Source organism: Tachysurus fulvidraco, chromosome 12, assembly GCF_022655615.1.
Source record: "Tachysurus fulvidraco isolate hzauxx_2018 chromosome 12, HZAU_PFXX_2.0, whole genome shotgun sequence".
Classification (NCBI taxonomy): domain Eukaryota; kingdom Metazoa; phylum Chordata; class Actinopteri; order Siluriformes; family Bagridae; genus Tachysurus; species Tachysurus fulvidraco.
In genome coordinates, this window is record NC_062529.1 from 21,065,784 (window position 1) to 21,080,203 (window position 14,420).

Genomic DNA, 14,420 nt, shown 5'->3' on the forward strand with positions numbered 1-14,420 from the left:
TTTAGCATGATAGTCCCCATTCAAAAGCTGTGTCTATTAACATTTATTCCAGTGCCATGATATTCAGTGAAATTTAAATGTGTCTTAAGATGTGACTCATCTCAGCAGTCCCCAGTTCATAGAACTTGTGTTTTATTATGGAGATGTGGTTTTGTTTTTATTCCAATCTTATCACTGGTTCATTTTTCTGATGTACGCATCTGTTCTATGTTCAGCTCTACGTTCACTTTATTAATAGTCTATCGTCTCTATTTCTCTTTGTAGAGTCTTGCAGATCGTATAGTGGAGTTTTAAGCATTGTTTTTCTGTGTAGGGTTTTCAACTCTTTCTTCTATTATAAACTTGTGATCCTCCTTTCTGCTAAAGTATTAGCATCATCATCATGGTGTCGTTTTCCCAGTACGCGACTTGTGACCATATTTAATCTGTTTTTGAGCGATTAACTTTGAACACTTGCATAAAATTAAACGGAGTCGTTTTAGATTCAGTTTAGATTGCAAATCTAAACTGAATCTAGAACGACGCCATTTAATGTGAGGCTTGGGCCTCACATTAACTTGACATTATTATCTTAAGTATAGAAAGCGCAGGCATCTCACTGAACATCTCACAGTCATTGATCTGAACATGCTTTATTTTAAATAAGACTTCCTCTTACTAAGTGGCTTTGATAAGAACACAGGAAGTGTATTTCTAATGCGGCTGTCAATGTCATTGGATTGTTTTTACTCATGTGGGCAGTTCCCAAAACTAACATTGTTTTATCTCATCTAGCTCCAAAACATCACAGGGATGACTCACTATGAACAACATAAAAATCCATTTCATGTCCTGTATATTTAATCAAGGTCAGGAGAAGGGCATATCTTTCACACAAGTCAGATTAAAAACAAAAAAAAAACATTTACCAGTAAGCAAAACATATAGATAAAATGCCATATAGATAAAAGCACAAACATATATGTACTATATTGCACATATTTTGCAACGCATATTTATATTTTTGAATATGAGTAGAAAGAAATCCAGCAACCACCCATGTCTAAAGATTATTATTCATATTATATATTCATTAACAGTAGTGACTATATTTGTATAAAACGGGGTTAAGAAATTATGTACTTAAGGGTAGGAGTGTGTACACAGGCAGGTGTACACATGTTTTAATGTGTGTTCTGCCCAATATAGAGTCTGGCAACATAACATAATTAAAAATAAGGCAACAGCATTTCTGCAATTTAGTTTCCTCCTTGTCCTGTTCTGTTTGGACCAGTCTCAAGCCTCCTTGCCATCAATTGTGACTAGTGCAGGACCTCTCACTCAACTCAAACCCAAACGCAGCCTGGAGGTTTCAGAGAACCGCTCCTTCTTACCACACCTAGAGAAACACAGACCACCAGAACCAAGCGGATATCACAGCAGCGGATCTCGGATTACAGAGGAAAAGTATGGAGCAGCGGATGGTAAATAAGCATAAAGCACACACTCACCATCAACCTTTACACCTGCTCATTTAAGAAGATTATAATTATAGATTAGAATGACAATTAAAAGGAATTAAAACTCATGGAGTTACAGGTCAAGAACCTGTAGTTAATGTCAAGAACCAGCTCAAGAACCTGGTCAGTTAATATTCATATTAAAATAGGGGTCAAGTGTAATCTCGGTGACTTTGGCACAGACCAGTGGCATGGAAATGGTGACAGATGGACTGGTCTGAGTATTTCAGAAACTGCTGATCTCCTGGGATTTTCACACTAAACAGATTCTATAGTTTATACAGACTGTTGCAAAAAAACGAAAAGCATAATTGGTATACTAAGAGTCTCCAACACTTTATAGATGATAGAGATATGAGGAGAATTACCAGCGTGGTTTTCCCCATTCCTAAACATTAACTGAAGCTTTTGACCTGTATCTGCACCGTTTTAAGCATCGTGCTGCTGTCAAATGATTGTTGGATAAAACTATTGGATAAAAATGACCATGTGCTCAGATGTTCCTATTAAAGGTGTGGTGCATGATGTTTTTTATAGCCAATGTTGACATTTGAAATCACCAAAACAAACACGCCCCTAACCCAAATGGGTGTCACCCCTGTTTTGATAGCTCCACCCCACACATATAGGCAACTATTATGGCGGAACCTGTTGGGGCAGCTGGTCGAGGGGGTATTTTTATCAATAAATGAACTCAATGAGTAATACTATGGTAATACAAATGTGTTTTTGTAGTACTGTGTGTTGTACCGTGAAAAGTTTAGCTCCGTTTCACGAGGAAGATGACGTTCAACACCTAGAAGCTGAGGCAGAGGTAACGGCAGAGGCTAATGTCAGACATGCGCACTGAACACTCTCTCTGCCGCATATTGACAAGACACACCCCTTTATGCTAATGTCAGATATGCGCACTAAACACTCTCTCTGCCGCATATTGACAAGACACACCCCTTTATGCTAATGTCAGATATGCGCACTGAACACTCTGCCTCATATTGACAAGACACACCCCTTTATGCTAATGTCAGATATGCACACTGAACACTCTCTCTGCCACATATTGACAAGACACACCCCTTTATGCTAATGTCAGATATGCACACTGAACACTCTCTCTGCCACATATTGACAAGACACACCCCTTTATGCTAATGTCAGATATGCACACAGAACACTCTCTCTGCCACATATTGACAAGACACACCCCTTTATGCTAATGTCAGATATGCGCACTGAACACTCTGCCTCATATTGACAAGACACACCCCTTTATGCTAATGTAAGATATACACAGAATACTCTCTCTGCCACATATTGAAAAGACACACCCCTTTATGCTAATGTCAGATATGCGCACTGAACACTCTGCCTCATATTGACAAGACACACCCCTTTATGCTAATGTAAGATATACACAGAATACTCTCTCTGCCACATATTGACAAGACACACCCCTTTATGCTAATGTCAGATATGCACACTTAACATTCTCTCCTCCACATATTGACAAGACATGCCCCTTTATGCTAATGTCAGATATGCACACTGAACATTCTCTCCTCCACATATTGACAAGACACGCCCCTTTATGCTAATGTCAGATATGCACACTGAACACTCTCTCCTCCACATATCGACAAGACACGCCCCTTTATGCTAATGTCAGATATGCACACTGAACATTCTCTCCTCCACATATTGACAAGACATGCCCCTTTATGCTAATGTCAGATATGCACACTGAACATTCTCTCCTCCACATATTGACAAGACACGCCCCTTTATGCTAATGTCAGATATGCACACTGAACACTCTCTCCTCCACATATTGACAAGACACGCCCCTTTATGCTAATGTCAGATATGCACACTGAACATTCTCTCCTCCACATATTGACAAGACACGCCCCTTTATGCTAATGTCAGATATGCACACTGAACATTCTCTCCTCCACATATTGACAAGACACGCCCCTTTCTACTCATTGGTTACACGTTTTTTTTGTCAGTCGGCCCGACTCAGTTTTCTGAAGCATTTTTCAAACATTGTGCACCCCACCTTTAAAGTGGACGGTCAGTCTAGATAGCAGCTTTAACATGAATGCAGGTGATTGTTTCAGGTGAACAGAAAAAGCAAAACCTTGTCTCTGATCATATGAGCAAGACATTGTTATAGTGCTAAGGGTAATACTTATTTTATTATACAAACGCCTTAGTGTTCTTTGTCTCTTTCAGTGTGTGTCATGAAAAGTGCCATCCCGCTTTCCCGATGCCTCTCTGGGTCTGTTTTTGCGGAGCCCCTTCACTGCCACTCTGCTGAGAAACCTTTATCCTCACTCAGCTCCTCATCTATCCCTTCTTTTCTGTCAGAGTGCCCCAACTGCAAACAGGAACGAAAGATCAGAGAGGAATACGACAAATTTATCATTCAGGTGAAGAGAGACCGTGACAGCCTGAGCCAGAGAGTGACAGAGCTGGAAAAAGAGCTGAAGATCATAACAGGGGAGCAGCGAGAACACGAAAGGGCGGAGAAAGACGAGCGAAGAGCAGAGAGAGACTTCGGAAGACAGGAGACAGCAAATATAAGTAACGAAACAGAGAATGTAAAAGAGACTGGAGAGGAAATAAGACAGATCAGTAAACACAGAGATGAAAGAGAAAAAGACAATATCGAGAAAGAGGTGATTGATAAAAGTCAGCACAGTGAGACAGAACAGACGTTTGGAGAAAGAGACGAAGAAAGACAGAGAAGAGAGGAAAGAGAAGGAGAAAAGGAGAATGACTTGACTAGAAAGGAATCTCTTAGCACCTCACATGGAGTAACAGAGGTGCCAAAAAATGCTGAGGTAAACACCCAGAAGTTCATCCAGCTAAAGGAATTTGTTTTATCAGCTTTCTTCATCCAAACATATTCACTAGATTCTTCTGTCTTATATGTTTCTATATATTCAATCTCTACCTTCTGTCTGTAACGTGTATCCACAAGATTAAAGACTTTCTCCTGCTGGACAAGCGGACATGCTTGTGTAGCAAGGAGTTACTACCATAATTAGGAAGCCGTGCTATTCAGACCTCAGACGTAACCCCGCTGGCTTGCTCGTTAGGGCTCTAAATAGAAATCTACATCTGATTTTCTGTAAAGATGTTTGTGACAATGTCTGTTATTAAAAATGTGAATCAAATAAGATTGAATCACAGAGACAGAGGTGATGAGCAATACTAAGCCCAGAGACACTGAAAATTCTTATATATTGTTTTTTTACTTTTACACACATCAGAACATGACCAACACTTAAAGGTGGGGTCTCCGTTGTTTGAAAGCGAATGTTGACATTTGAAATCACCAAAACAAACACGCCCCTAACCCAAATGGGTCCCACCCCTGTTTTGATAGCTCAAGTATAACCCAGACAAGTATTATGACGGAACCTGTTGGGGCAGCTGACCGACGGGATATTTTTATCAATAAATGAACACAATGAGTAATAGTATGGTAATATGTTTTTGTAGTACTGTGTGTTGTACCGTAAGGTTTAGCTCCGTTTCACGGAAGACGTTCAGTTCTCTCCAGCGCTGGAAAGCTGATCCTATATTAACACGTCCTACTTCTTGCCTTATCGTAAGCCTTTCTTCGTTTTTATTCTCCATGTCAATGTTAAAACCGCTTTCTGCTAATGTCACACATGCGCACTGAACACTCTCTCCACCCATATTGACAAGACACGCCCCTTTCTGCTCATTGGCTACACATTAGTTTTGTTTTTGTTTTGTCTGGCGGCCCGACTCAGTTTTCTGAAGCGTTTCTCAAACAACGGAGATCTCACCTTTAAAGCCGATATCAAATAGACGAATTTGACAATATTTATTAACTATTGTTCAGAGGACATTGGATGGAACGTCGTATTATCTCAAGGAACTATTATGTAATTTATATAATTATAACAAATATTTGACCAAATATATTAACAAATATATAAATAATAGAGTAGTTCTCTCTGACACAGTGCTTTTAAAACTGGTCCTTTGGCACCTCTAAATGATTCAGATGTTTTGTTTGTCAGAAAATCCCAGAGGAGCAATTTGGGGAACATTGCTTTTTTTTTCATACTTTCTGATTCATTACTATCAGATCTCTCTGTCCTTACAGTCGTTTTTGTTCTCTTTCCATTAGTACGTTAGACTTATATCTTAGACTTTGAAGTTGTTTGGTCTGCACATTCTCGCTTACTGGGATTATCATTCAGTCTCGTGCCATATTCTCTGATATAGTATCAGCTGTCTTTAAACATACCGTCTTATTCAATACCTTCTGCTCTTTCTCTGTCCATATACAGCAAGTCTGTGGTATCAAGCACTTTGCTTGCACTGTTTATTATAGACATTTATCTGGAATATCCAGATTCTCTACACAAATGTGTATTACCGTTAATTTGATGAAATACGTGCTGTATTTCCAGCTACTTCCTGGATTCTATATTTAAATACACTTTGTATAATAATTTATTATTATGTAGTGATGATGCTGATGTCTGGTATATTTTCTCTGCTGCTTTTTTCCATGCTCTTATTCTGGTATGTTCTTTTCTCTTTAAGTCTCCATTGTCACTGTGTTTGTGGCTAAAGGAAGAAAAGAGCATTTGTTGGTGTATTTGTTGGGTCAGAAAGAAAAATCTCTCGCACACATACAGCAAAGTGAGATAGAATTTTACCCAGAGTTCTCTAGCACACGAATATTACCAGCAACTAAGATTTATGAAAGTTATTACAGCCTGATCTCAGATTAATAATTGAGATTTAGACTGTAATGTTTTATTTACGTTCGTTAATTTTGTGAATTCTTTTGAAATATTTCAGTAATATATAAACTGATGTGGGTTCAGTGATGCGCTTGAGTTTTAGGGAATAGGGAGCATTTAGTCATGCTGAGCTTTTTAATGGATGCTTTAATGTATATATATAATTGAATTTAGAAAAGCTGTGTTATTTCAGGACCGTTCAATGATCATAGACATCTGAGTTCACTGTTGTTTTAGGAGAAACTACTATCTGAGCTGCACAGCTTCAAAAAGGAGTATGAAGGACTGAGGAAGAGTGCAGCCCTGTCTATCACACAGCTTCAACAAGAAAAGGTTTTAACCCTTCATTTATTAATATACAGCTTTAACAAGGACACACACACACACACACACACACACACACATACCCACACACACACACACACACATACTGTACACACACACTCCGTGTGTTAAAGCAGTTCTGTTATTGTTCTGTGTTGCAGGCTGAGCTGGTCTCTCACACAGATGATGCCAAAAGCTGCTATGAAAGAGTATGTCGATTAATTCAAATTTTTGTTTTTGTCTCTTTTTTTAACTCCAGTGTTTTAACTCAAAATATGAATTTGTGTGTGGTTCTGCATGCATGTGCTGACTCCTGCAGGTTTGTTTAGAGAATGCAGAGCTAAAAGCAAAACTTGAAGCCCTCCTGAAAGACGCTAACTCTAGACCAAGCTCGGGTTGCAACGGTGACACAGACGCACACAGCTCAAGTGCACACACAAGCGTGCACAACTCACACACGGACACACGCTCTTCACACACACACACCGTTACCACTAACACGGAAATGCTTGTTGTGTCGCAAAGCGTTTGCCAACAGTGCACCAGTGATCTTCCTCAAGGTGAGGGAAACACACACACACACACACACACACTCCTCACACAATGATGACAAAGGTCATAATGACGACGACGACGATGATTAAAGTTATTATGATGATAAAGATGATGATAAAAGTTATTATTTTGATGAAGATGAAGCTGATGATGAAGGTTATAACAATTATAATGATAAAGTCTGAAGTTTATAATGAGGATAACCTTTACATAATGATTTAATGTCCTTTCGTTACTACAGTGCATTCAGTTTTTTTTTTTAGTTTCGAGATCTATTGGCTTTAATTTTACACGAGATTCTACTTTATATTAAGGAAAATTATGTCCTTTTAATTGACTCTTTTTCTCTTTTCTTGAAGATAAAGGGAATAAGTGTCGCTTTACCTCATGCTCTGGCTTCCAAGAATCATTCGAACCACCTGAGCCGACTTCACACACCTGCCGATGTGAATCAGCACTACACAAACCCAACCGCTACAAACAACTGTGAGTAAAACATGGTCATTAAGCTCTTTATCCTGGTGGATCTGGTGTCTGTTCCAGCTTTACTGCATGAGAGGCTGGAATACAATACCAGATGGGTTACCAGACCAATCTGCAGGGCACACACACACACACACACACACACACACACACACACACACACAAACACACACACAAACATACAGACTTGTTCACACACTATATATAAAAAACCCATTTTGAAGGCCACTCATTTATGGCCATTAAAACACATACATAATATATTATATTAATTTCATATATTATATTAATTAATATCATATAAAATAAAGTAATGCGCTATGTTTATAACTGTTTTTTTTGTCTTTATATGAATGAGAGAAGGTTATTATCATATAAGGGTTCATATATATCATATAAATCATACAAATCCACTATCCTGACATACGGCTGTCATAAATAAGTAAAATGCATTTTAGTTTCATGCTACTGTAAGAAGTGGATACTAGAAATAGGACTTCACATGATTTCTCAACACTTCATGAACTTCTGTTAGGATAGAAGATAAAGCCTTCATGTCTCTGATTTCAGACCACAATATATATATATATATACTGCACATATATTACCATGTAAATCACATTAACTTACCAGGGATTTTTATTTTTATGTAAGCATTATGAATTGTCAAAGGAGTCAAAACAATTCATTTAGTTTTTGTTCCTTTAAACGATTTGTTCCAGTATGATATTGTTTTTGTTTTTGTTTTTTGGTTTGTTTGCGTGCATGTAGAAGGAGGGAGCACAGCCTGTTGCTGGACGTAATGCTCGTGCTGTACAGAAGAGAGTGGTTCCTGCAGGACGCCATGCCGTACGTCAGACGCACTCTCAAAAAATGCGGCCTGAGTCTGGATGACTCAGACTGAAGGGTCTGTTTTCTGTGCTCGTGGGAGAACGAGATCAAATCTGATTAGTTAAAAAAATGTTTATTTGTGTAGAGATTCCATTTTGATCTCAGTGCTGCTTTTAATACCGTAGTTCATAACATGATGATTTCTGCTCTCAGCTGGTGGTGATTCAGATTTGTGACACACACACACACACACACACACACACACACACACACACACACACACACACACACACACACACACACACACACACACACACTAGCACTGCATCTATGAAACTGGGTGATCTTCTGGGATCGCCCTTTGGCGTTGTGCTTTATTATTTAAATGCTAATTTTGGGCATTCTATTTTTGTAATACTGCTCCAAGAGAAAGCTGCACTTTCTCATGCCTTTATAACCGTTTCTCTGGATTACTGTAATTCGTTTTTGTGGGAATTCCATTCCAATTCATTATTTATTCAGGCTTCTTCCTCCCCTACCTACAGTACAGTTACAGGGTTGGACAAAAATCACTGGCCCAGAACAACCATCACAAACAGATTATATGCAGTTCGTTCTAGATATAGCGATTTCCAGTGTTTTTGTTTTTTTTTCTTTGCTCAAATAACAAGCCGAAAAAGCAAAAACATTTTCTTACAGTTACTGTATCCTCAATCCCATTGAACACTTTTTTTTGGATGAACTGCAATGCCACCTGCTTCCAAAGACCTCCTCGTTCCTGACCTCATTAATGTTCTTGTGGCTGAATGAACATAAATCCCCACAGCCACTCAACAAAATTGAGAGGAAAGCATTCCCAGGAGAGTGGAGCCCATTATAACAGCAAAGAACGACTGGGTTGGGATGTTTAGCAAGCTCTTATATGACTGGTATGGTGTCTATGTACTTTTAGCAATATAGTGTAACTCTTTTCATGGTACATTGATGGTAATTGTAATGAGAGAAAATGAAGTTTTAAATAAACTCAGATTTAAATAACATCATTTAGGGATGAGTGCGTGTTGTTATTATTGAATATAGTCTGAACTTACTGATGTAAAACAGGATGTAACCCCCTTCCCTACACACACACACACACACACACACACACACACACACACACACACACACACACACACACACAGAGAAAGAGAGAGAGAGAGAGAGAGAGCCAGGTATAATTTTTTTATTGAAAATATTTTTTTTGTTATTCAATCAAATTTTTGATGGAAAAAGAAAGTTTTGTTAAGCTTATCAGCTACTCTAGCATAATGCCACAGATTTATATATTTATTTGTTGTTTTTTTTTGTTTCTTTGTTTGGTTCTGACTGTCATTTCTTTTCATTTTTTATGATTGCATTTTCATATCATTTCATTTCATTTCTTGTTTTAGTTTTCAGTTGCTTTTCAGAACCCAACTGAAGTTGTAATTATTTCTGTGATTAAATAGGACCCAAACAGACAAGAATCTGAAATGATTTCTTTCATGTATAATGTAATTCTTGATATCCATGCTTGCAAATTATGACTGTAGTCATTGTTCGCTACCAAAACCACAATCCAAGACAGTTTAATGAGAGGATTCCTGGTAACCAAAACTGGGCAACACACATTAGTACTTACCCAAAAACATTGGGTTTTACTAACATTGAGCTACTGAGAGATCGGCCGTTTACATTTACAGCATTTGGCAGACGCCCTTATCCAGAGTATTTATCCATGATACATTTAGTATTTAGCTACAAATTCTCCATTTATTTTCCACCTTTAATTTAAAAATTATATATGATTTACTGTTCATCTCTGGTTGTTTGTTTTTACTGCTTTTCTTTCTTTTTCTTTTTTTCTTTTTTTTATTAAATGTATATTGTTAATCATAATAATAATTTATATTATGCCAAATGTATACTTCAGAAAATCAGAAACATAAAATGTATTTATTTTTTATTATGTTAATTATCACTTTTGTAAACAATATTCTCCTGATGCTTTGTGGTTTCCTCCCAAAGACATGTGCTGTAGGCTGATTGCATTGTGGCATAGAGCGTTAGTGTCCTGCAACTGATCCCTGTGATTAATTGTCCTGTCCAGGGTGTCCACCACTTTGTGCCCTGAGTCCCCTTGGATAGGCACCAGGTTCCCTGTGACCCTGTGTAAGCTAATCCATGTGTAAAATGAGTGGATATAATCCTATTATAGAAACAATACTACTAACGATACTTCATTATTTGCAATCATCAATGAATTAATATCTCAATGCCAAAAGTTAATCAACAACCCATTTCTATAGCAAGTCTATGGTATAAAGATGCATTTTGTACGATTGCTCATTGTCATAGAGTTATCTACATGCAGCTGCAGAAGCAAAATGTGCACAATAAGCATGTCTCGTTGCAGTTGAGACACTGTCTAGAGTACATTTTATGTATGTATAGTTTTATCCCTTAATCATTCCTAACTGACTAAATATTAAATTACCTTTAAAGACCAGAGAAGACCACCAAGTCCATTTGCCTTACATTTCCAGCTAATTAGTACCTTCTAGCAACTTTTGGATTTAATTTAGATTATTATCATGTAATCTGTCTGCCCGTATGTCTGTCTATGCAGCGTCGAGAAAGAAAGAGCAGTCTGCTAAAAGCTTACCTCTTTATGATGCTCTGAATCAGCTAGTCTGAAAGCGTCCTCCATAGAGAACATGGAGTAGACTGACCTCCAGCTTCAGTGTCTGTACGAGCGGAAGGACACCATCTAGCAGAAGGACACCATCTAGCAGAAGGACACCATCTAGCAGAATAGCAGAGGTTAGAGTCTTATTTTTGACTTATTTAGTCCGCTAAGCACACCAAATTCCGTCCTTTAGGTTTAGTCAGAAATGCAACTACATCATTAAAGATCGAAGTCTATATAAATATATCGATATTTGTCATGGATTTGTATTATCACATGATATTTTGTAGACCTCTACAGGGATCACGCACAATAACTGACATTGTATACTGCTTGTATTATGCAAGGCCAACAGGTAAGGAGTGAATGTTCTCAAAGAAATCCACAGAAGTCATATTAATTACGCTCCAGCATATTTCTGACAATACAGTACCAGATTATCAAGCTCTGATGACCAGCATTAAGTTGATTTGGAGCTGGAAAAACACTTACAGTAAATGTGAAGTGGATGGATTGCCTGTAGACATTATACCACACATCAGGCTTTAAAGAATAATAAAATCTGGCCTAGTGTCAACATTTAGAGTGTGTAAAATTGTGTGTGTGTGTGTGTGTGTGTGTGTGTGTGTGTGTGTGTGTGTGTGTGTGTGTGTGTGTGTGGGTGTGACAGAGAAGGTCTAGATTGTAAGAAGAAGAGTCGTTGGTATAAATAACCAGGTCTTTTTTATTTTGTTGTGATATTCTTCAGAGCTCTCAATAGCCTAAAAATAAAATAAAAAATAAAAATAGTATTTTGAAAAAATAAAAATACTATTTTGTTTGTTTACTATGGTTTCAGAAGAGCAGCTCAATACTACTGAGGTATTTATGGTAGATGTGCGGTCTGTATTTCATACACAGGTGCAGATCTTTAAGATCAGGATATGTTCGCTGCAACAAATCTGCAAGGAAAGTAAATCTTCTTATCTGGGAAAGTTTTATTAAAATCTGTCTGTCCTTAGGTTTTGTCTCTTTTACACAAGGACACTAGGGACATCCTGCAGAAAGGACCTGTAAATGTGCTATACACGTGATATCTTCCCGTATTACTAATTGTATCAAGTATCAATTCTTTGCAGCATTTATATCTTATACAGGTTATTAAGTAAATAGAAAACTGTGTTTGATAAGGCTCTTTAAAATTTTCTCCTCTATTCAAGATATTTGGTTCATTTAGTACAGATTAAAACCAAAACCACAACCAATTTGGGATTAAATATATATATACAAACAATCACAAAATGGATCTGTGACTGTATGGAAATTTCACAGATTTAAAAGGATGATCATGTCATGACCATAAGGGAGCGCTGTTTCACTAAATTGTCCACTGAGAAAGCATGTAACCAGAGAACTAAAGGCAAATATTTCCCCCAGAGGGATGTCAGTTACAGTTTCTGGTCATCCAGTTTCTTCTTGAACCTTTGACATGAAATATCCATACTGTAAAACGTGTGCAAATCTGGACAGTGGTGTAACAAGAGAACCATCACATCACAGCAACCCAACAAGGAGGCCAAATCCCACAGGTTCACATTGACACAATTATGTCTAAACAGAAGTGGAGGTCTGAAGCGTTGCCTATCACATACTAACAACAACATGCCTCTGTGGCCTCTTTACTCCAGGAGGTTGGAATCACAGATATGATTTTTATTTTATTTATTTACATGAAAGTCAATCCCCTGAAAGTTAACTTGTTTATACTGACGATTTCTTCAGAATTCTGGATCCAGTATGCAGGTGATGACTCCGGGAAACACTATTGTATTCTGATAACACACACACACACACACACACACACACACACACACACACACATACACACACGCACACACACACATATACACACACACACACACACACACACACACACACACACACACACACACACACGCGCACACACACATATACACACATACACACATACACACACACCACACACATACACACGTGCGCACACACACACATATACACACATACACACGCACACCCACATACACACACATACATACACATACACATACACACACATACACACACACACTCATACACACACACTTACACAATTACATACTAAAACCTCTTGGCTGTTTCAGCTGTTGAGCATGATTATAAAATTCAGTTCACACTTTTGCATCATTTCCTCAATTCCACCCCCGTTTCCGTTCTTACGTTACTATAACAGCAAAGTTCAATTTAAACATGTTAAATTCACACCTTAGACAGAATCCAGACAGAAACACAGCATTAGGGTGAGGACTGGATAGGGCTGCATAAGGCTGTTGGTGAAAATGTTGAAAGGATTTGGATTCTCACGGTTAATTAAATATCGTTGAGCCGCCGTTGCCAGATTAAAATTTAATTATAACTGTAATGAAAGGAATGCCTAATGCCTGTTCCAACTGTTCAGCTGTGTTTCATAAGTAATCTACACGTTTACAAGAGATCAAATAACACTGATTAAATTGGTTACCCCAAAACTTTTATTTTTTTCCCCGCTCACCTCTCAAAAGCAAGTGGATTTGCTACATTAAATAGGTGTGAATGTGTGTGTGTGTGTGTGTGTGTGTGTGTGTGTGTGTCCTGCAATGGTCTGGTATTCCATCTGGTATTATATCCCAGCCTCTCATCTAGTAAAGCTGGAATAGACACCAGATCCACCAGGATAAAGAGCTTAATGACCATAGATGTGTGAGATTATATACTTATACAAACTATGAAGCAAAACGATTTGAAATTGCTCATTTTTAATTTATAGACCTCATCGTCTAGGGTTAAATAAGAACATTTTTCCCAAGCACAACTTTTTAGTGTGCGACACCTGGTACAGTACATCCCTGTCTGGGCTTTTTGTTCTTACAATTCCATTAGCCAATACTCAGAAAACCTGAGAAATCCAATTTACTAGAATTGGATTTGGTGCTGACGTAAAAATGCTGTGAAACATGCAAGCAGTGACGGCTGGAGCAGAAAACAACGCTGGTTCATGACAACATGTTTTAGTATTTTGTGACTAGGATTATCTTGGACAATTTTTAATCAGCTATTCGGGCATACTTACATAAAAAAAAAAAGAGTTTTAATAAATGCACACAAGCTGCCTGTTATTTCAAATAAGCACAAACGTCTACAAATAGAACTGGTAATCTAGGGCTAGATGATTGGAAGCATTTGTGCTGT

At 37.9% G+C, this 14,420-nt stretch overlaps 1 protein-coding gene and 1 long non-coding RNA gene across 8 annotated transcripts in view; one reads left to right on the plus strand and one right to left on the minus strand.

Moving 5' to 3' along the window:
* si:ch211-63b16.4 (kinesin heavy chain) overlaps positions 1 to 9,531 on the plus strand; it is a 28,026-nt gene extending 18,495 nt beyond the window's left edge. For 6 of the 7 annotated variants that reach the window (XM_047821281.1, XM_027143082.2, XM_047821282.1 and 3 more), the window contains 7 exons: positions 1,271 to 1,463; positions 3,735 to 4,345; positions 6,533 to 6,628; positions 6,781 to 6,828; positions 6,939 to 7,179; positions 7,534 to 7,660; positions 8,429 to 9,531. In XM_047821281.1, coding sequence (XP_047677237.1) covers positions 1,271 to 1,463; positions 3,735 to 4,345; positions 6,533 to 6,628; positions 6,781 to 6,828; positions 6,939 to 7,179; positions 7,534 to 7,660; positions 8,429 to 8,561 — 1,449 coding nt within the window. In that variant the 3' untranslated portion in view covers positions 8,562 to 9,531. The remainder of the gene's footprint in view (positions 1 to 1,270; positions 1,464 to 3,734; positions 4,346 to 6,532; positions 6,629 to 6,780; positions 6,829 to 6,938; positions 7,180 to 7,533; positions 7,661 to 8,428) is intronic. The other variant, XM_027143083.2, reaches the window with a different exon arrangement.
* Positions 1,241 to 14,420, minus strand: part of LOC125145997 — a 14,292-nt gene continuing 1,112 nt past the window's right edge. Inside the window, exons 2-3 of the long non-coding RNA XR_007144490.1 lie at positions 3,709 to 3,879; positions 1,241 to 1,378 (exon numbers count right to left, since the gene is read on the minus strand). This is a non-coding gene — a long non-coding RNA (uncharacterized LOC125145997). The remainder of the gene's footprint in view (positions 1,379 to 3,708; positions 3,880 to 14,420) is intronic.